At 39.0% G+C, this 23272-nt stretch overlaps 1 protein-coding gene across 1 annotated transcript in view; it reads right to left on the bottom strand.

Moving 5' to 3' along the window:
* zcchc14 (zinc finger, CCHC domain containing 14) overlaps window positions 1-23272 on the bottom strand; it is a 126711-nt gene that overhangs the window by 73053 nt on the left and 30386 nt on the right. Inside the window, exons 3-6 of the mRNA XM_072596135.1 lie at window positions 17351-17424; window positions 14815-14886; window positions 1708-1820; window positions 519-613 (exon numbers count right to left, since the gene is read on the bottom strand). Of these exons, the coding sequence (XP_072452236.1) occupies window positions 519-613; window positions 1708-1820; window positions 14815-14886; window positions 17351-17424 (354 nt within the window). The remainder of the gene's footprint in view (window positions 1-518; window positions 614-1707; window positions 1821-14814; window positions 14887-17350; window positions 17425-23272) is intronic.

Below are 23272 nucleotides of genomic sequence, written 5' to 3'. Positions count from 1 at the left end.
AGGAGGGCTGCTGCTCTGCTGGTTTTACTGCGGCAAAGAAGAAATAGTTTCCCAGCCCAGTGTCCTAAATATACGTTGCGATCATGTATCTGTTATGAGGACATTTATGATCAAAATGGTGAAGTTAATCACAAATCCTCTTGAAGAGAAACTACCACAAGCTGCTGCTTCCGCCTATTGCTACTCCTCTCTAGAGCCCACTTTTTAAAAAATTTTTACATTTATTTTGTTTTGAAAATTGCTTCATTTACCAGTTCAGGAATTTTTTAATGTAAAGTATTTCAGTTTAAATGTTCTTTGTCAGACAAGGAAGGTCTACATAATGTAACCAGGGCTGTTCCATTGGTTTTAGTGGGAAAATGTGATTTGTTAAAACTATTTTCACTTAAAGTCGTGATTTTCAGAAATACAATTGCAACTTTAATGGAGTACTGACTCTCTGATTTGCTACACAAGAGGTTGCACATGTTCAAAAATAAGTTCAACCCAAACATCAAGAATTGAATCAATTTACTTACTCAAGTGTTGAACAGAATGATTGGGTATGGCAGTGCAGAAGAACTTCTGTATGTAATCATTTTTTAACACATGAGATGGTAAAGATATCAAATATCTGCAAAAAGTATAACCCAAGTTAAAAATAAGATGCATTAAGTGAATATTTTAAAAAGCTTTAATGAAGCATTCAAACAACAATGCAGTTCTAAATTCGGTTTTAAAATAAGTTTGGGTTACTAGTGTCAAGGAAAAAATACAATCATAGAATCATAGAGTCATACAGCACGGAAACAGACCATTCGATCCAACTGACCATGCTGACCTAGTTTCCCAAACTAAACAAGCCCTATTTGCCTGCATTTGGCCCATATCCCTCTAAACCTTTCCTATTCACGTATCTGTCTGAATGTCTTTTAAATATTGTAACTGTGCCCGCATCTATCACTTCCTCTAGCAGTTCATCCCATATATGAACCACCCTCCATGTGAAAAGGTTACCCCTCTGTTCCCATTTAAATCTTTCTTCTTTCACCTTAAAAAAATGCCTACTAGTTTTAAACTCCCCACTCTCGGCAAAAGACCTTTGCTATTCATCTCATCTGTGCTCCTTATGATTTACATTTATTTTAGTTTGGTTCAATATAATTTTAAGATTGAGGAAGATAGAAAAAGTATAATTAAACACGGAGATTCTGCTATACAACCTTCTTATCGTGTCCACACATACTCCAAACAATGGAACAATAGCATCTACTACCTATGCCGAGATGTTCCTCCCACGGAACTTCTCCACAACACCAATACTAACACAAAAGTATATTCATCCGCTGGTGTGAAATCTAATCTAACTACTGAGCAATTAACTTTCAAATGAATCTTGAAAACTGCTTCAAAAATCCACACTGGACAGATTGATTGTATACTACAAATCTATGCTATATGGTTTTTATCATAGATTAGAATACAGGTCATTCTGCTATAATGTGCATTTTGTTAGTGCGAATTGGTGATAATACAATTGACGAATTATGGATGTTGTCTGGATAAAGCAAACTTTCTGCTGAACGGGTATAGTGATTTTCTATTAGCGATCTTCTACAGCGGTTTTCCATAACGCAGTTTTCTACAGCGTGAGGTTGCAGAGGAACACCACTGTCATGTTATAGCAGAACAACCTATACTCTACTAACCATGCAAAGATTTTCACACCTGAGATATGGTTCCAAATCTGAATACTTTCTCTCTTCTGTATAACAGCAGTCATGGTTGGTGGTTTCTGGAATGGAATTTTCCAAATTCTCATCTGGGAACATTTGAGGAAGCTGTAAAATGAAGAATATTTTAGATTTTGCACATGGCACTTTCCAAATTTAATGGGACTAATCCTGTTATTAGTGCCCAGGAAAAGATTAATCCCTGGACAATAATAACAGGAAATAGGGAACACATGCATGATGCTGGGTTTCCACTCTCTTGGTTACAGAATTTGAGAGATTCCCAAAAAGACACAAACACAGTATTTACATGTAAATAAAGTGGGAGGACATTAAAACAAAATTATTCATGAGATGTAGACATTGACAGCTACATCTGTCAATGCTAGCCTGTATTTATTTCCCATTTCTGGCTGCCCTTGAGAAGATAGTGGTAAGTTGTTTTCTTGAACTATTACAGTTCATTTGGAGTAGGTATCCCGAAAATGCTGCTCAGGAGAGAATTGCAGGACTTTGACCCAGTGACACTGAAGGAACAGGGACATATTTCCGAGTCAGGTTAGTGACTTAGAGAGGAATTTGCAAGTGGTGATCTTCCCAAATATCTACTGCTCTTTTGAGATGGTACATATTTGCTGCTCCTGAGCATTGGTTGTGGAGCAACTGAATATGGTGGATGTGGTACCAATCAAGCAGACTGCTTTATCCTTCATGGTGTCAAATTTATTTTTGTTGCAGCTGCACACATTCAGGAAAGTGGGAGCATTCCATCACACTCTTGAATTGCACCTTGTTGACAGTGGATAAGCTTTAGGATGTATGAAGAGAGTTCTTGTTACTGAATTCCAAGTCTTGGACTAACTCACGTAACTACAGTAATTACATAACCAAAAGAGAAAATGCTGGAAAATCTCAACATGTCTGGCAGCAACTGTAAGGAGAGAAAAGAGCTGACGTTTCAAGTCTAACTGACCCTTTGTCAAAGCTAAAAAACAGTAATTACATAGCTAGTCCAGTTCAGTTTCTGACCAATGTTAACCCAGGATGTTGATGACTAGGGATTCAGTGTGGTAATGCTACTGAACATCAAGACATGGTCACCAGATTTTCTCTTGTTATTGCCTAGTAGTTGTGTGGACAAATGTTAATTGCCACATGTCAGCTCAACCCTGACTACTATCCAGGTCTTACTGAATTTGGACATGGGCTGCTTCAGTATCCAAGTCATCACAAATGAGTTTGATTTATTGTTGTCTCATGTACCGAGGTATAGTGAAAAATGTTGTTTTGCATGCTACACTGGCAGATCATACCAAAACAAAAGTGCATCAGGGTAGCAGAATACAGCGGTACAGCTGCAGAAAAGGTGCAGAGAGAGAAGTCAACATTAACATTTGAGGGGTCTGTTCAAAAATCCAATTTATTTGGAAGTACAAGCTTTCTGACTGCTGCTCCTTCTTCAAGTAGCTAGTGGGGCAGGATCATAGGACACAGAATTTATAGTAAAAGATCAAAGTGTATAACTAATGTGATGTATTAAACAAATCTAGATTGCTGTTAAGTCTTTAATCACTTAGAATGGAGATGCAGATTTTGATTGATATGTAAAGCCCACTCCAGAGATAACTTAAGGTTTTATTAAAAAAAAAGGCAATATCTCAGCTCAGACACTGCATTAAAGGTTTGAGGTAAGAGTCTATCTGTAACGCTTTTTAACTTTGTCCAACCCAATCCAACACCAGCACCTCCACATCAAAAGTCTGATAACTGCAAGGAAGTTGTTCTTGAATCTGTTTGTACACATATTCAAACTTTTATAGCTTCTGCCCGATGGAAGAGGTGGGAGAGAGTATAACCAGAGTGAGAGGGGTCTTTGATTACGTTGATTGCTTTCACAAGGCAGCAGAAAGTATAGATGGAGTCAATGGACGGAAGGTTAGTTTGCGTGGTGGACAGGCTATGTTCACAACTCTGTGGTTTTTTTGCAGTCTTGGGAAGAGCAGTTGCCATACCACATTGTGATGCAGACAGATAGGATGCTTTTTTATGGTACATCTATGGAAGTTGTTGTAAGTCTTTGTTGACATGCTGAATTTCCTTCAGCTCCTGAGGAAGTAGAAGTGTTGTTAACCTTTCTTGACTGTCACATTGACAGGACCAGGACAGATTGTTGGTGATCATCATTCCCAGGAACGTGACACTCTCAATCATCTTTACCACACACCATTGATGCAGACAGAGGCATGCCCTCCACTCTGCTTCCTGAAGTCAATGACCAGCTCCTAATGTTGTTGATGGAGAGATTGTTATCTTTACACTATGCTGCTAAGCACTCAATCTTATTCTGGGCATCTGTCTCATCGTTGTTTGAGATCTGACCTACAACGGTGGTGTTGTCAGCAAATTTGTAAGTGGAATTGGGGTGGAATAGGGCCACACAGTTGAGAGTGTGTAAGGATTATACTAGGGGACTGAGTATGCAGCCTTGCAGGGAACTGGCCTTTAGGATTATGATGGAGGAGGTGTTGTCACCTATTCTTACTGATTGCGGTCTCTGGGTCAGGAAGTCAAGGATCCAGTTACAAAAGGGGAGAGCAGAGATCCAGGTTTCAGAATTTAGAGGTGAATTCGTTTGGAACAATGGTGTTGAAGATAGAGCAGTAATCAATAAATAGGAGTCTGATGTAGGTATCCTTGTTGTCCAAATGTTCCAGGGATAGTACCAGGGAGACGGCGCCTACCTTAGACCTGTTGCTTTCCATAGGCAAATTATAAAAGGATCAAGGCAATTTGATAAGCTGGAATTGATGACCCATGACTAGCCTCTTAAAGCACTTCATAATTATGGAGGTCAGAGCCAGACAGTAATTGTTGAGGAATACTAAATGATTTTTCTTTGGTACCAGGATGATAGTGGTGAAGTGGAGAGGTTAAAGATTTCAGGAATACTCCTGTCAGCTGGTTTGCACAAGATCTCAGCGTTCAGCTGGGGACTCCATCCTAGCCAGTCGCTTTCCATGGGTTCGCTCTCAAGGAAAAAGCTGATCTAACATTTGCAGCAGTGACAGTGGACACAGTTGCATCAGAGGCTGATGGGACAGGTGCCATCATTTTACTGATCTTCTGTTCAAAGGGAGCGTAGAACGCATTGAGCTCATCAGGTATTCTGTCTGACTTCACTGAAGTGAAGTCCATTATGTTGTGTAAGCCCTGCCACAAACAATGGGTTACTGTCTGGTCAATCTAGGTCTCAAGCTTACTTTGGTATTGTTTCTTGTCATCACTGATGACCTTGCAAAGATTGCATGTGGATTTCCTGTACAGGTCAGCATTACCCAAATTGAATGACTCAGACTGGGACTACAGCAGGGAGTGGATCTCCCAGTTTATCCATGGTTTCCGATTGAAGAACATTTGGAATAATTTCTTCAGCATGCAGTCACCCATTAGTAATGTAGACTGTAATGGCATGCTCGTTTAGGTTCACTGCTGAGTTCTTGAATATGGATCAGTCCACTGACTCTAAGCAGTTGCTCCAGACCAACACTACACTACTTTCTGTACTGGGTCCTCATGCTTCAATTTCTGCTTAGTAGCCAGGAGCAGGAGCAAGAGCACAGCGCTATGATTGAATTTGCCAAAATGCAGATGGGGAATGAAAAGTAGGCATCTTTGTTGGTTGTGTAGCAATAATCAAGGATGTTTGGACGTCTGGAAGGACAGGAACATGGCACAATTCTCAATGAACATCCCCACTTCTGGATTAATGATAGAGATAAAGTCATTTAAGAAGTAGCTGAAGATAGTTGGGCCTTGGACACTACCCTGAGGGATTCCTACAGAGGTGTCTTGGAATTGAGACAACTGACCTCCAACAACCACAACCATCCTGCTTTGTGCCAGGTATGACTCCAACCAGGATAACTATTTCCCCTTAATTCCCATTGACCCAATTTTGCTTGGGCTCCTCGACATCACTCTCAATCAAATGCAGCCTTGATGTCAAGGGCAATCACTCTCAACTTGCTTCTGGAATTCAGTTCTTTGTCAGTGTTTGAACTAAAGCTGTAATGAAATAAGATGATGAGTATCGCTATCGAAACCAAAACTGAGCATCGGTAAGCAAGTTATTGCCAAGCAAGAGCTGCTTGATAACACTGTTGATGATATCTTCCACCACTTTACTGATGATCGACTGTAGACTGATGAAGCAGTTTGGCTTGTCCTGCTTTTTGTGCATAGGACCAACCTGGACAAATTACCACATTGTTATGTAAATGCTAGTATTGTAGCTGTACTGGAACAGCTTGGCTGTAGCATGCTAGTTCTGAAGCACAAGTCTTCAGTACTATTGCCAGAATGCAGCCAGGACCTAAAGCTTTTGTAGTATCCAATGTCTTCAGCTATTTCTTCATATCCTGAGGAGGAATCCAGTTGGCTGAAGACTGACGTCTAGGGGCAATACACAAACTATTCTACACTTTCACCAGTTTGACTGCAACCAGATTAAAGTAGATCTCATCACAAATCAATTTGGGCATTCTAGATAGGTGCACAGTACTACAGGTCTGTGCTATTTTGCCTGGTCTGAATCTGGATGGATAACACAAGAAAATTGAATATACTGGAATTTATAAAAACAATTTATTGCAAAAAGTTATACATTATTAACCATTTTATTTCTACAAAAAAAAACATTTTAATTGAATGTAATTTAAAGAATTTTAGTCAGTTTGTTGATTCTTCTGCCTGGATGTACACTACACAACTTAGAATGTAACTCAGTCACATGGCATAGACCACAGCAAGGAACTGGAAGGCAGTCTGGGATATTTATTGCAGTTCTGTTTCTGCCCAAGCATGGCAGTACTTACCTTCATTATAATATATGAATGTACTTAAATACAATAGAATATATATTATGTCCCTTACTGGAGAGAACACATAAGCATTCAATGGATCTGTAATATTACTTACCAACCACTTCATAAACTTCTTTAAAGTTACAACTAATTTATTTCACCCGTTGCTTTTTTAAAATATCATATTCTCTACTATTCAGACTTATTTTTGCTTTACCCCCTCCTGGACTTGGAAGATACATATAACCCCCCCGCCAATGTTTCTCCTCTTCAATGTACAATTGTGTAAAATATTTTTTTTAGCTTCCTCATGATTGCTGTGGATTAGTGCTATATTACTGAAGCTAGCACTGTACCAATGCACTCTTTACAACTCTGTACCCCTTCTCCTCAACAGATTCCAAAGGATCCATCAACTAGTATTACCTGAATCCATGAATGTCCTTGCACAAGACTGCCAAAAATATTGTGAATGAAACTATTAATAATCTGTCCCATTGAGAAATGTACTTGTCATTGAATCTTTCACAGCACCAAAGCAGGCCACTCAGACTAGCATGCCTATGCCACATCTACAGTTAGTGTATCCAATTAGCCCAACTCTCCAGTCTTTTTCCATAGCTGTACAATTATTTTCTTTTCAATTACATAATCCACTTTTTAAAATATAATTTACAAGGAATCTGTTTCAACTGACCCTTTATATATTGTGTTCCATATCATAACTTGCTAGGTAAAAAGAAAATCTTAACATCCTGGGTTCTTTTGTCAATATTAAAATCAGTGTCTTCTATTTTATTGACTTTCTTGTCAGTGAAACATTTCCTTCTAGACACCTTAGCAAATTCATTTTGCATACTGTGGAAAGCCTTCATGTCCTTCTTGCACAATTTGGCCCAGTGTCATTTGATCATGGCTGATCTGTTTCTCAAACCCATCCTTCTGCCTCTCCCCATAACCTCTGATCCATTTACTAATTAAGAATCTCCTTACCTTTGTCTTAAATAAACATAATGGCTTGGCCTCCACAGCCTTCTTCAGCAATGAGATTCATCATCTTCTGGCTGAAGAAACTTCTCTTCATCTCAGTGCTACAGGGCCCTAGACTCTGAGGCTGTGCCCTCGGGTTTTAATCACTCCTATTAGTAGAAGTATCTTCTCCACATCCATTCTATCCAGGCCTAACATTCTGTAAGTTTCAATGAGATCCCTGCCTTATCCTCCTAAACACCATCGAGTATAGACCCAGTCCTGAACCACTTCATATAACAAGCTCTTCAGCCCCAGGGTTGTTCTCGTAAACCTTCTCTTAATCGCCTCCAAGGCCAACACATTCTCCCTTAGATACAGGCCCAAAACATTCCAAATGCAATCTGGCCGTAGCCTTATATAACTTCTACAGTATATCCCTGCGCTTGTATTCTAGACCTCTTGAAATGAATGCTAACATTGCATTTACCTTCCTAGCTGCCAAATGAATGTTCATGGAAGTCCCCTTAAGCTTCAGATTTCCAAAGCCTTTCACTATTCAGAAAATAGTCTATGCCTTTATTCTTCCTACAGAAGTGCGTAACCCCACACATTCCCACATTGTATTTTATCTGCCACTTCCTTGCTCACTCTCACAACTTGTCCAAATCCTTCTGTAGCCTCTCCATTTCCTCAACACTACTTATTCCTCCACTTACCTTTGTGACATCTAAAATCTTAGCAACAATGCCCTTAGTTCCTTCATTCAGATTGTTAAATGTATAACATGTGATTATTGGTGGTCCCAATACTGACACCTACAGAACTCCACTACTGCCATTTTGGAAAAGACCCCTTTTTAGCACCACTCTTTGCCTCCTGCCAGTCAGCCAATCCTCTATCCATGCCAGTACTTTACTGATAACACCATGGGTTCTGATTTTGTTTAGCAGCCTCCTGTCAAAAGCATTCTGGAAAACCAAATAGATCACGTCCTCTGGTTCTTGTTTAACTTGCTTGTTAGCTCCTCAAAGAATTCTAACCGATTTATCAAGCATTACCTCCTCTTGATGAAGCCACACCAGAAAAAAGGCACAAGGACAGGAGAAAACGTCTAAAAGTGACATCACAGGACTTTGCTACTTGTTTGGTTGTTGAGCAGTTGCTGTTAGGGACCGTGATCACAAAGATGGTGATTCTACAGGATGTGCCAGGAGAAGTGGGCAGTCTATTTCTATGCCACTTTTCTAGCCTCACCAAATTTGGGGAGGGCAGAGGCGTCTTTTACAGAACTGCTCAGTCACAGCTGCTACTGCCCAATGACATGACCTATTAGTGCAATCACCTGTGTGCAAATTCTTGACTAGGGACTCCCAGGCTCACAGTCCTATCCCAGTAGTCAATTCTCTTAATAAAAACAGAAAAAGCGGGGAAAACTCAGTGGGTCTGGCAATATCTGTGGGGAAAGAAACAATTAAGTCCAAAGACATTTTTTCAGAATTAATTTTCCAGCTCCAATTCTGCATCTCTCCTCAGGTTGTAAACAAATCCTTGTAGATACCTGCCCACTACTTTGTTTAATAAGGCAATTTTGGGGCTCTGTCCTTATCCATACAATATTGATGGGATAGTCAAATTTCAGTAACCAGATGACCATAATGACTAGAGCTTCTTCCATCTTCACACCCTGTAGCAGAGACAGAGACAGAGACAGAGACAGAGACAGAGACAGAGACAATCTTCTTTCATATGCTCTGAAATGGAGGATTTCTTTGAATTACACTTTTCCGGACACTCACCCAAAACTTTGTTGCCATCACCTTATTGGGATTGTATTACAGACCCCGTAACACTTAGAAGGAGATTGAGAAACAGATTTGGAAGGTGATCACAGTTACCTGTAAGAATAATAGGGCAATTATGGTAGGTGATTTTAACTTCCAAACGTAGACTGGGACTGCCATAGTGTTAAGATGGATAGGAATTTGTTAAGTGTGTGCAAGAAATTTTTTTGATTCAGTATGTTGATGCAACTGCTAGAGAAGGTGCAAAACGTAACCTATTCTTGGGAAATAAGGCAGGCCAGGTGACTGAGGTGTCAGTGGGGAGCACTTTGGGGCCAGTGACCATAATTCTATTAGTTTTAAAATAGTGATGGAAAAGGATAGACCGGATCTAAAAGTTGAAGTTCTAAATTGGAGGAAGGCTGATTTTGACAGTATTAGTCAAAAACTTTTAAAAGCTGACTGGGGGCAGATGTTCGCAGGTAAAGGGACGGCTGGAAAATGGGAAGCCTTCAGAAATGAGATAACAAGAGTCCAGAGACAATATATTCCTGTTAGGGTGAAAGGAAAGGCTGCCAGGTGTAGGGAATGCTGGATGACTAAAGAAATTGAGGAGAAGTGAGGACTGCAGATGCTGGAGATCAGAGTCGACAGCGTAGTCCTGATGAAGGGCTTATGCCCGAAACATCAATTCTCCTGCTCCTTGGATGCTGCCTGACCTGCTGTGCTTTTCCAGCACTACACTCACAACTAAAGAAATTGAGGGATTGGTGAAGAAAAAGAAGGAAGCATTGGTGAAGAAAAAAGAATCAGGTATAGACAAGATAGATTGAATAAATCCGAACAAGAATATTAAGGCATTAGTAGTATACTTAAGAGGGATATCAGAAGGGCAAAAAGATAGCTTTGACAAATATGGTTAAGGAGAATCCAAAGGGTTTTTATAAAAATCTTAAGGACAAAAGGGTAACTAGGGAGAGAATAGGGCCCCTCAAAGATCAGCAAGACAGTCTTTGTGTGGAACTGCAGGAGATGGGGGAGATACTGAATGAGTATTTTGCATCAGTGTTTACTGTGGAAAAGAACATGAATGTACTGTGGAAAAGAATATAAAATGTAGAGAAATAGATGGTGACATCCTGAAAAATGTCCATACTACAGAGGATGAAATGCTGAATGTCATGAAACACATAAAAGGGTACACCTGATCAGCACCCCAGGACCTGATCAGGTGTACCCTCGATCTCTGTGGGAAGCTAGGGAAGTGATTGTTGGGCCTCTTGCCGAGATGGTTGTATCATCAATAGTTACAGGTGAGGTGCCGGAAGACTGGATGCTGGCTAACATGGTGTCACTGTTTAAGAAGGGCGGTAAGGACAAGCTATGGAACTATAGATGATGAGCCTGACATCGGTGGTGGGCAAGTTAATCCTGAGGGATAGGATGCACATGTATTTGGAAAGGCAAGGACTGATTAGGGATAGTCAACATGGCTTTGTGCATGGGAAATTATGTCTCACAAACTTGATTTGAGTTTTTTGATGAAGTAACAAAGAGGATTGATGAGGGCAGAGAGGTGGACATAATCTATATGGACTTCAGTAAGGCATTCAAAAGGTTCTCCTGGGAGACTGGTTAGCAAGATTAAATCTCAGAATATAGGGAGAACTAGCCATTTGGATACAGAACTTGCTCAAAGACAGAAGACAGAGGGTGGTGGTGGAGGGTTGTTTTCAGACTGCAGACCTGTGACCAGTGGAGTGCCACAAGTGTCGGTCCTGGGTCCAGTACTTTTCGTCATTTATACAAATGATTTGGATGTGAGCACAAGAGGTATAGTTAGTAAGTTTGCAAATGACACCAAAATTAGAGGTGTAATGGACAGCGAAGGTTACCTCAGATTACAATGGAATCTTGATCAGATGGGCCAATGGGCTGAGAAGTGGCAGATGGAGCTTAATTTAGATAAATGCGAGGTGCTGCATTTTGGGAAAGCAAATCTTAGCAGGACTTATACACTTAATGGTAAGATCCTAGGGAGGGTTGCTGAACAAAGACCTTGGAGTACAGGTTCACAGCTCATTGAAAGTAGAGTCACAGGTAGATAGGATAGTGAAGGCGGTGTTTGGTATGCCTTCCTTTTTTGGTCAGAGTATTGAGCACAGGGATTGGGAGGTCATGCTGCTGCTGTACAGGACATTTGTTAGGCCACTTTTGGAATGTTACGAGCAATTCTGGTCACGTTCCTATTGGAAGGATGTTGTGAAACTTGAAAAGGGTTCAGAAAAGATTTATGAGGATGTTACCAGGGTTGGAGGATTTGAACTACAGGGAGGAGTTGAAAACAGCTCCAGCTGTTTCTCCTGGAGCGTCAGAGGCTGAGGGTTGACCTTATAAAGGTTTATAAAATCATGAAGGGCATGGATAGGATAAATAGAGAAAGTCTTTTCCCTCGGGTGAGGGAGTCCAGAACGAGGGGGCATAGGCTTAGGATGAGAGGGGAGAGATATAAAAGGCATCTGGATGGGCAACGGTTTCAAGCAGAGGGTGGTACATGTATGGAATGAGCTGCCAGACGAAGCTGTGGAGGCCATACAATTGCAACATTTAAAAGACATTTGGATGGGTTTTTGAGCAGGAAGGGTTTGGAGGGTGCTGGCAGGTGGGACTAGATTGGGTTGGGATATCTGGACAGCGTGGACGGGTTGGACCGAAGGGTCTGTTTCCGTGCTTTACATCTCTATGACTCTATATCAGGAGTCTGGAGCTCTGAAGTGCATTGAGGGATTGTTAAAGTACATAAATCTCTCACCACATTGAGGTAGTGTCTCCCCTCCATGGACTATTGGATATTGGTGGGACAGCAGTTTCCTATAATGGCGAATTTCTCTGTAACTCCTCCACAATTCTCTACTTATCTTTTGACATTTTAAAAATAATCTTAAAATCCATTCTTGTAGACCATCTTCCCCACTTCATGACCATTTAAGAATATTTCTCACCTGGACAAGGACACTTCAAAAATTACGAAAATTGATCCAAGTTGTTCATTCTTTAAAGGTCTAAAATGTATCTATCTTTTCACCCCATAGATATGTACCTTATACATTTTCACATCAAACAAATTGTCCACAATATATTCAGTATCCCCTGCAATCAAATAAATTTGTGCAGCAACTTAAATGTGCGTAATTTTAAATGTTATATTATCCTCATTACTTTACGCTGCTCATTTTGAAATGAGTGAAAAAAGAAAATGGCAGCTGAAAATAATGAAGTCATTGGAGCAAAAGATTTAATTTAGACTGCATTTGGTCAAACCTCCAGAGGGAGCCAAAATTCACATGATAAAATTGCTTTATCCAGCCATGCTTCTCAGCTCTTTGCTTGTTCCACTTAATTGCAGTGTAAAACCTCAGTGAACTATCAAACTTCACTTCTAGCTAGAGTTAAGACAAAAATAGCCAAACAACAGTTAGAATATTTTTGGATTTTATTATATCTATTCCCCCGAAAGAAGTTACCGATGAAGAATTAAATATTTCCTACTTTCTGCAAACCAGTCAGAAATCTTTTACAATGGTTTTCTAACGAACGGTTACCTCTGAAACATTACCTCGTCAATATTTATGGAAAGGATGTGATTAAATTGCTACATATTCTGGAATAATCACTTTATGCAATATGTACAGCATGGGCTAGGTGCTCAGCAGGACTCAACAATAGGGAAGATTTTTCAATATATTATGGTTTAATAAAGATCATAAAAAGATTTACAAAGTTTAGGTTTACAACATTATTCTACTCAGCATACTGAAAATCTTCTTTCACACAGATTTATTCCATCTTAAGAGTCAACTTTGTTGTCCGTATCTTTTCCATTTCAAACTCCAACAGGGATAGTGTTATGGACTTAGAATTACCAATACTTAGTCAGAAAATATCCCAACAATTATAGCACCCTAATAATCTTTCACCCGACCCAGCCAAATGAGATTCAAACCAAAATTTAGAACTGAAAGCATTATTCTATGGATGAACCAAACTTCAATGTAACTCTAGAAATGAAGCCAGTGTTTGCTCTCCAGACAGTAACAACAGGAAAGTATTTGTCGATAATAAGGAAATGATATATGCAATGAACAAACATTTTGTCTTTGTCTTCATTAAAGAGGATACAAAATAAATCAGAGCAATTCTGGGGAACAAAATACAATTCTAATTTCTCAGCTTCAATTGAATACTTGCACTACAATTTTTGTTGACAGTGCCTGCAAAAGTAAAATTCAAATACAGTGGCTAAAGCAGTCCCAAAAGATTTTCATACAATGAAAAACAAGAAAAACGTTATTTATATTTTAAATCACAAAAAGCTAGCATCCAAATTGGTGGCACAGTGGTTAGCACTGCTGCCTCGCAGCGCCAGAGACCCGGGTTCAATTCCCGCCTCAAACTCTGTGTGGAGTTTGCACATTCTCCCAGTGTCTGCGTGGGTTTCCTCCGGGTGCTCCGGTTTCCTCCCACAATCCAAAAATGTGCAGGTCAGGTGAATTGGCCATGCTAAATTGCCCGTAGTGTTAGGTGAAGGGGTAAATGTAGGAGAATGGGTCTGGGTGGGTTACGCTTCGGTGGGTTGGTGTGGACTTGTTGGGCCGAAGGGCCTGTTTCCACTCTGTATGTAATCTAATCTAAATTCAGTGTAATAAAGCGATTCTCAAGTCCCAAGAGTGAATTAAAAAAAAGACTAAAATGAATATTTGAAGCAAATGAGATCAACCCCAAGTTATTCTGGCACACTAAATAAATGTGCTCAAGTATGGTAATAAAATCTATCTGCCAAATGAATAATTTCTGTATTTGTTTCTTGTAGAAACTGATTTTTTTTGAAACTATTAAGTATGTAAAATTTGTGAATGGAGGTAATAGAGATTTATGATAGCTGAAACCAATACCATATATCCTTAATACAGTATACATGTTTTTGCTGTTGAACATTTTGATGAACTCTCCAAATGCCTAGGCAGAATGTTAAACAAAAATATTACATTGCTTTAAAACAGAATTCATATTGAATGGCAAACCCAGGAAAAGTAGCATTTTATTTGTGAAGTTTTCCAGTTGCTAAAGAGCAGCTGTACTAATAGCATGCTGAAATCACAAATGTTTTTTTTCTATTCATCACAGAAGATAGTTGTTGTAACATAATGACATGAAATAACTGAAATGCATTATCTTTATCCTGAAACATTGGCATCAAAAATCAGGTTTTATACCATCTCATATCAGGTTTGTCCATGCAGCACCTTTTTCCTTCCCTCTTTCCATTCTGCATAATGTGGAAAGTATCAATACAATTAACTGATTTAAAAAGCAACGCTGACGACAACTGGAAGTCACAATTTTTAAATAATGGAAACAATAATTAATTTTCTGCTTTTGAAATATAAAGAGACTGCATTCCATGCCATAAACCCTCGGCTCACTTACCTTTAAAAGAAATTCTCTCAGTTCCCGATAGGTCTTGGTTATGAATGTCATTGAAGAATCTGACCACAGGACCTGAGTATCAGAGTTAAAATATATATTTTGAATACACAAACAAAATAGAGATTTGAAGTCACTAGTTGAATCTGCATGAGAAAATATTGAAACTGAAGGCCAAAATTTTAGATACCTGTAGAAAGAATAAAGGAAGTATACGTTGGTCCTCCAGACAGTGACAATAGGATTAGTTGATTATGTGGAAATGGTATATACAATGAAGAAATATTTTACCTTTCACTTCATTATCGAGCATACAAAACAATTTCAAGCAATATGAAGTTATAGTAAAATCAGGAAGTAGAAGTACAATAGGAAGGTGGTGAAATTACAATCAGCAGGAAGAGGTACCAAGCAAACTGATGGAGCTGCAGGCTAAAACTTGGGTCCTGATGGACTTTATCCTAGAGTCTTAAAAACAGTGGCTTATTTTGTAGTAAATGCATTGAAGTTAATTTCCAAAATTCATTAGCTTCTGGAAAAGTTCTACAGGTAGGAAAGTAGCAAACATAGGCGCACTACTCAAGAAGGGAGATTCTCAGAAAACAGGAAATTATAGGCCAGTTAGCTTGATGTTTATTGTGGGGAAGGAATTAGACTTGACCATTGAGTTGGTTATAGATAGTTAGCTAGTTAGAAAAATTCAAAATAATTGAGAACAGTCAAAATATAAAACTTATGCTTCAGTAATTGTGAGAACAATGGCGAGACCACATCTTGAATGCCATGTACATTTTGGTCTCCTTATTTAAGGAAGGCTGTAAATACACTGCAGGCATTTCAAGGGGTGTCTACTAGATTGATAACTTGAACAAACAGATTGTCTTATGAAGATAAATTGGATAGATTGGGCTTGATTTCATTGCAGCTTAGAAGAGTGAGGGGTTATTTAATTAAGCATACAAAATCCTGAATACTCTTGATTAGGTGGATCCACAAATGATGTTTCCTCTGGTAGAAGAGTTCAGAACTACAGGCAGTATTTTAAAAATGAGCAGTCATCCTTTTACGGGAGAGTCAGGAATATTATTTCCTCTCAGCAGGGTTGTGGAACTTCCAAACTTTCTGCCCAAGAAGGCTGAGAGGCAGAGTCATTGAATATATTTAAGACAGAGGTTGATTGATTATACCCGAAACGTTGATTCTCCTGCTCCTTGGATGTTGCCTGACCTACTGCGCTTTTCCAGCAACACATTTTTCAGCTCTGATCTCCAGCATCTGCAGTCCTCACTTTCTCCTAGTTGATTGATTCAGTTGCCTAATAAACATCTAAGGTTATCAGAGTAGATAGGAATGTGGAATTTGAAACATAAACAGATCGCCCACGATTAAAATGAATGACACAGCATGCTCAAGGGCCCAGTTCCATGATCTACTTTTGCATTTAAATTCATATGTTTCCTTCATCCTCAGTCAGATGAAATCCTTTATTCAAAACTAGGAGAACATACACATCGGATTGCTTTTTCATCAAAAGCTTGCATGAAACGAGGGCACAATTACAAAATATGGCCTTTTGAATTAAATCCCCTCTTGAGATCATGCCTGTTTGCCTGTCAGTCAGGTTTCACTCCAAATGCTCAAAGTAAGTAACAACAGCAAGCCAGATTGCAAATGACTGAGGGACTTCTGAAGCTGAGAACATGGAGCAACTTCAATCCCAATGCTGCAAGCATTTATGCAATAACAAATGGCTTTTTTTTGAAGGAGCCAAGGTAATGATGATATTCAAGAAGTCAACACCTCAAGGCTGATGTCTTTTAAATTTTGACAGATTTTTGAGCAGATGTATTTGCTAGTTCTGTCTAACAAAATTGTGCTTGTGATTCTGATTCCAGTGGGCTGGGGTGTTAATCAGCATCTAAGGCATGCTAATGAACGCAGAGCAGGTTCCCACTGATTATGATTAATAAATCTGACCCACCTCTAAAGTTCTGGGAGCTTGACAGCAAAATCAGTCATCAGCGACTAAAATTTTTGCCTTCCACCCATTCCGGTGCTGCAGCAGCCAAATTACTGCTTGTAGCAGTAAGCTCTTTCTTAATGGTAGGGATTCCACTTTGCATGGAAACTTACAGCTACTTAAAAGAATGGTACAGGTGACAGTGCAGTGCAGCGGTTGGCCTTGTATCAGTGTGTAGGTAGGCTTTGACAAATTACCTCAAGAGCCATTAATGATGGGATAGAAATGCTTGCCAGTCAGCCACGCCTATATCCCAGAATATATTTATAAAAAATATCAGGCAAAATAACAAAACTGGGCACACAGAAACTATAGAGGGACCTCTGGGTGACATCCAATATTGTTGACAGAGGTGAGTAGTTGAAAAATAGAAAACTTCCGTTATGCACCAAATTGGTCTCCATTGTATGGCAGTTAATTTAAATTCTACTTTAAATATTGGCATTACATATGATATACAATGTGAAATGAAAGTGACGTGCTTTGCTCATTGCAAATCTAAATAATAGAAATCAGCACCTCAAAGTAATATTCAGCAGTCTTCTCATTCTTCTTGTGCTGTAATCCTCTTACATCTATCCTCTCAATGGTTACTGCAGAGAGAGAAAAATATTTAAGTTGCACAGACTATATTTTTTCTCAAGTTTTTTGTCACAAACAAGGTATTACTATCATGTATGTGAAACTTTAAAATGTTACTAGTTACTTTAAAAACTTGTACATATTACTGGAGGAGTTACTCAGGAGAAGTGTAAACAGTTGCATTGTGTCAAATATCCATTTGTTGTAATGTCTTCCATAAAGAGAAGTTTTAAAAATGTCACCTTAAAAATATCTAACAGAAAGGCTCACCTTCATTTGAAACAATCTGTAATTCCAGGTAAAACATTGCAAATAATCAAGATCTGATACAAAAAAAACTCAGCATATCTGGCAGTATCACTGGGGAAAGAAGTCAGAGATTCTTTGAATCCAATATGACTCTTCAGAACTGAGCAGTTGGTAACTTGAGTTTTATGCATTGAAAAACGGAGGGATAAGTGGAACAAAAGAAAATGCCAGGTAAAGATTAGAGGACACGAAAGATGGAATATCAAAAGGTGACAGATCGACAGCTGTAACAGTACCACTTCCTGCTCTCATCTAGAGTGGCATCGAAAACCAACTTTCTTCAATTTCTTGCATGCTGTCACCTTCACCGGAACCATCCTACTCTTTGCTTCTCTAACATCTGTGACTCCATTTCCAGGAAAGGGCTATTCACTTATATTCACTGCAAGCTCAATGACTCCAGCAGCTATCTTGACTATACCTTCACACACCCTGCTTTCAGTAAGAGCTCCATTCCATTCTTCTAGTTTCTTTGTCTTCATTACATCTATTCCAATTATGTTACTTTTCACAACAATGCATCCAAAATGCCTTACTTTTTTCTCAAACAATGATACCCACATGGACATCCATGACCAACCCTTTTCCAAAACTTTTCTTTTACCCCTTCCTCCCTTTCCCAGAATTACGAAAAGATTCCCCCTAATCTTCATCGCTCACCTATCAGTTTTATTTATTCGTCCTCCATCATCTCCATTACCAGCATTACACCACTAAGTGTCACAGTCCAAAGCCCCAGATACTCCTTTGGGGTGAAGGCAACAATGTTTGTGTATTTCTTTCTGTTTCACCAGCTTTCTGTCTGTACTGCTCACACTCTGGTCTCTTCTACACTGGGGAAACCAAATGCAGACTGAGAACCACTTTGTGGAAGACCTTTGCTCAGTCTGCAAGCTGGACTCTGATCTTCCAGTCACTTGTCATGTCAATACGTTATCTTGCTCTCATGCTCACATTTCTGTTCTGGCCTGCTGCAGTGTTCCAGTAATATCCAACACAAGCTGAAGGCACAACACATCCCATTAGGTATTCAACAGCCTTCTGATTTCAACAACTTCATGGATTCTGTTCTCCATTTTAATATTTTTCTTCCACTGCACCAACCATATATGATCTTTATTCTGCTACTAACAACAGCCCTGGACCAATTACTAGTTTCTTCACTACAATTACTACCACACTTTTTGCCTTTTGTTCTGTGACATCTTTGCTTTTTAATTTGTCCGATCTAATCTTTTCCTCATCTTCTCTCTTGTTCTACCTGTTCTTTCCCCCTTTTTCAACAACATTAAACCCATCAAATTTCCACCTTCCTTCAGTTCGAGAGAAGTCATATTGGACTTGTAACATTAACACCGCTTCTCTCTTGCAAGTCCTTAAGAAACCTGGCGAGTTTCACCAGCAATTTCTCCTTTTAAATAATTCCAAAATAGTTAATTTAAAATTGCTCTACTAAAAACCCACAAAGAAAAAGTGCACCAGCTTTAACTACTTTTTTGACTGGATAAAAGGCATTGCTATTTGCTCATGTGACAATGCTGCTCCTTTAACAAGGTTATGTTGTCCTTGATTTTTTCCAGAGGGGTCATAAAGTCATGGGTTCCAAGATGTCTGGGTTTATCTACTTGAAGAAGCTTTTTAAAGTTTTTTAAAATAACATTTGTACAAAGAAAAGGGCATGGCCAGTTGTCCCAGCTCAGCTGTTCCCTGTTTTTAGCAGTCTGGCCGTTTAGAGCTACTGGTCAGTTTAAGCTGGGAAATCCAAAGAAACAGTTACAATGGAAGGAGGTTCCATGCTAAATCTCTCTACCCTCTCTCTCTCCTGTAAGAATCGGTATCTGATTTTTCTTTATTGCCAAGGGGGAGGGTTTATGGGGACTGTTGCAGGCATTTGGAATAGCAGCATTAAGTTGGGATAGTCTGCTGGGTTTTCGGATAGGTTAGGTTATTCTGATCTCTTTTGTTTGTGTTTCATTTGGTGCACTGTAAATAAATTGTTTTGTTTAAAACAGGTATTTTGACCAACTGTATCACTCCTAGAATATCCACTCTACATCCGCTTAAAATAACTAAAAAAGTTAGGGTCTAGGGTTCCTTCTTGAAATGTTTTGAGGGGGTCTGGCCTGGTCCATAACACTGGATAGGACATGTAGTCTAAAATTTGGCTGTGTAGCAACAACAATTTTCATTTACATACTACCTTTAGTGGTGCAAATCATTCCAAGGCAGACTGCAGTACAAATTACAGAAATAGTAGTCAAAATGCAAGTTTTGAGATGCATCTTAAAAGAAGAGAGGGGGCCAGGGTGTTTGGAAGGAAATTTCAAAGCAGAGGGCCCGAGCAACTGAAGGTTGTAGATCACCATTATGAAAGTATAGCTCTAGTTTGATCAAATTAACCAACATGCTGTAGGAAAAATTATCATTTAAAAGGTAATAACTTAAAGCCTAAACCAGTATGAGGAACAGCCACGTCATCAGAAACCAGAATAGAAGGTCACAGCTACAAGCACACAAGATAATATAACACAACACTCCAAATGGGCAAGTGATTAGAAAAAAGAAATACACACTTCAGACAGGTGTATCAGACCAATAAGTAGCTTAACCAAATAATCCATACAGCAAAAAGCACATGACCAGAGACATTTACAGGGTTACGAAAGAAGTGTCTGATAGTATAAAAGAGGAAGGAATTAGCATAGCAATAGCAAGAACCTTGGAGCAACATTTGCTAGAAGGTTCAGTCTGTGTCAGGGATTCAGAGAAGACAGCAGGAACCTAGGAATAAGTCTCCACCATGGACCCATAAGTTAGGGACCTAGAGAACAGGAGTAGTCTCTGGACCACCTCTGCTTTTCACTGGTTGTATTCTGTCCAAGTAGCAAGGCTTGCACATTTGTGATTTCACTTTGTGCAAAGAAAAGTCAGTAAAAATCACAACAAAGGAAAGATCATTGATAAAGTTATTAAGCCAGAATTAAAAAGCACATATCTTGGGAGGTTGTAGAGCTGTAGAAGACAACAGAAATGAGAAATGCAAGGCAACAAAAACAAAAAATTTTGAAACATACAACAGAATATTAAAATCAAGGCACTATATAAGCTAATGTATGCCAGTTAGCACAGCAATGATGGGTCCACTGAATGGAACAACAAAAACGTATGCCTACACAATCAGTACACAGAGTTGGTTTTGCTGATCTAATATGTCAATTCTCATTTTTATTGACTAATAATAACAGCTACATTATATACAACATAGTCTTCAAAATATTAACAGGAAAAGACAGGGTAAATAAACTATTTCCACTGGTTGGATTATTCTAGAATTTTTTTTCATAGGATGTGGCTGTCACTGGCTAGGCCAGCATTTACTGCCCATGAAATATTGAGGGGGCAATTAAGAGTCAACCACATCACTGTGGATCTGGAATCACACATATGTCAGAGCAAGTAAGAATAGCAGTTTCCTTCTCTCAAGTACATTAATGAATCAGATGGGTTTTTCTAACAATTTTGACATCAGTTTCATGGCCATTATTACACTCTTTATTCCAGCTTTGTTCACGGAATTCAAATTCCACAATCTGCCATGACAGGATTCAAATCCACATCCCCAGATAAATTATGGGGTCTCCGGATTAAAAATGTGGCAATAATACCACTAGGCCATTGCCTCCACCAACTAGAGGGACATCATCGAGCCCAATTCTCAGACTATTCAGGAGAGATGTTGAGAAGCAACTGTACACTCAAAATGGCAGTAGATATTTGGAACTCACTTTCACAGATGGAGGTGGATGCTGGATCAGTTGTTAATTTTAAATCCTAGATAAATGAATTTTTGTTGAGCAAAGGTATTAAGTGATATGTGCTCAATGCAGGTATATGAAGTTTAGCCACAGGTCAATCATGATCTCACTGAATAACAGAACATGCTCAACGGGTTGAATGGGCAGAAGTGGATACTGCAGATGCTGGAGATTAGAGTGAAGATTAAAGTGGTGTTGGAAAAGCACAGCAGGTCAGGCAGCCTTTCCTGATAAAGGGCTTTTGTCCGAAATGTCAGTTTTCCTGCTTCTCAGATGCTGCCTGACCTGCTGTGCTTTTCCAGTGCCACTCTAATCTTGACTCAAGGGGTTGAATGGCCTACTACTGCTCGTATGTTTCTATAATTATTTGCAGATCAGAAATTCATCTCTTGATACGAACCTGGTGTTATTTTACAACAATCAACATGGGTTTCATAGTCATCACTAGGCTAGCTTTTACCATCTGCTATACTGTGATTCAATTTCCTAACCCCAGAACATTAACTTGGGCACTAGACAGTTCAGTAACATTACTCTTAATGCAAGTAACACAAAAAACCTAATTCAACAACAAACTATACAGCAAAGCAACAAGCTAGTCTGTGGCTATTGTAGAGTGTTTGCTTGACAAAAATGGAACGAACACGCAAAAAGGCTGTATTGCATTTTAGGCCTTCAGCCCATCGAATCTGCTTTGTTCAGTTTGATCCTGGTTGATCTGATAATCCTCCACTATCCTGTCTTATCTGATAACTTTCAATTCCTTTATAGATTAAAAAATGTGTCTATCTCAGGTTTGAACATACTTAACGACATAACCTTGACAGCCTTCTACGGTAAAGAATTCCATAGATTCATCGCTCTCAGACAAAGTTCTCATCTCTACCTAAATTCTCTGGATTGCCTCCAAATGTTATCGTTCTAAGGATAAGGGGATTAAAACTGCTCTCAATATTCCAGCTTTGGTCTGTCTAGCCTCTTGCATAGTCTTAGCAAGAACTCAATTTTTTTTAAATCCTCCATCTCTTTGAAATAGAAGCCAACATTCTATTTGCAATCCTTATTAATCGCTGAACATGAATGCTAACTTTTTGAAATTCATGCATTAGGAACTCCAAATCCCTCTGTGCCACAGCTTTTGGAAATCTTCCCTTATTTAAATAATATTCAGCTCTTTTATTCTTTCTGCCAAATCACATAACCTTACATTTTCCCACATTTCCCACATTTCATTTAAGGTTTTGCCCATTCGCTTCACTTGTCTACATTCTTCTCCCAGCACGGATCCTTGCAGCATCAAACTAGTTAATGGTTGCCTTCCAGTAAATGCTCACTTTATCCAACTCTGTCTTCTATTAGTTAGCAAGTCCTCTATCTGTCTTAATATACTAACCACACATTTAGCTTATTAAGTATCTTATGTGCAGTAACAAATCAAAAGCCTTTTGGAAATTCAAATATATTACAATACTGCTTCCCCCTTATCTGCTCAAAAGATTGCAATAAATGTGTCAGGCATGATTTCTCCTTCATGAAGCCACACTGATTACATTATGTACCCTGTGTTTCTAAATGCATTCTCTATTCCATCCTTTATAATTTTCCAAATAAAAGATGTTAAGCTATCTGGTCTTTAGCTACTAATTTTGTCAGTTTTCTTTTTTTTGAATGGGATGTTAACTTTAGCAGTTTGACAAACCTCTGGGACTTTCCAGAATCTAAGGATTCTTGAAAG

The sequence above is a fragment of the Chiloscyllium punctatum genome, chromosome 26 (assembly GCF_047496795.1).
Source record: "Chiloscyllium punctatum isolate Juve2018m chromosome 26, sChiPun1.3, whole genome shotgun sequence".
Taxonomy (NCBI): Eukaryota; Metazoa; Chordata; class Chondrichthyes; order Orectolobiformes; family Hemiscylliidae; genus Chiloscyllium; species Chiloscyllium punctatum.
This window is presented reverse-complemented; position numbering and strand designations above follow the sequence as displayed.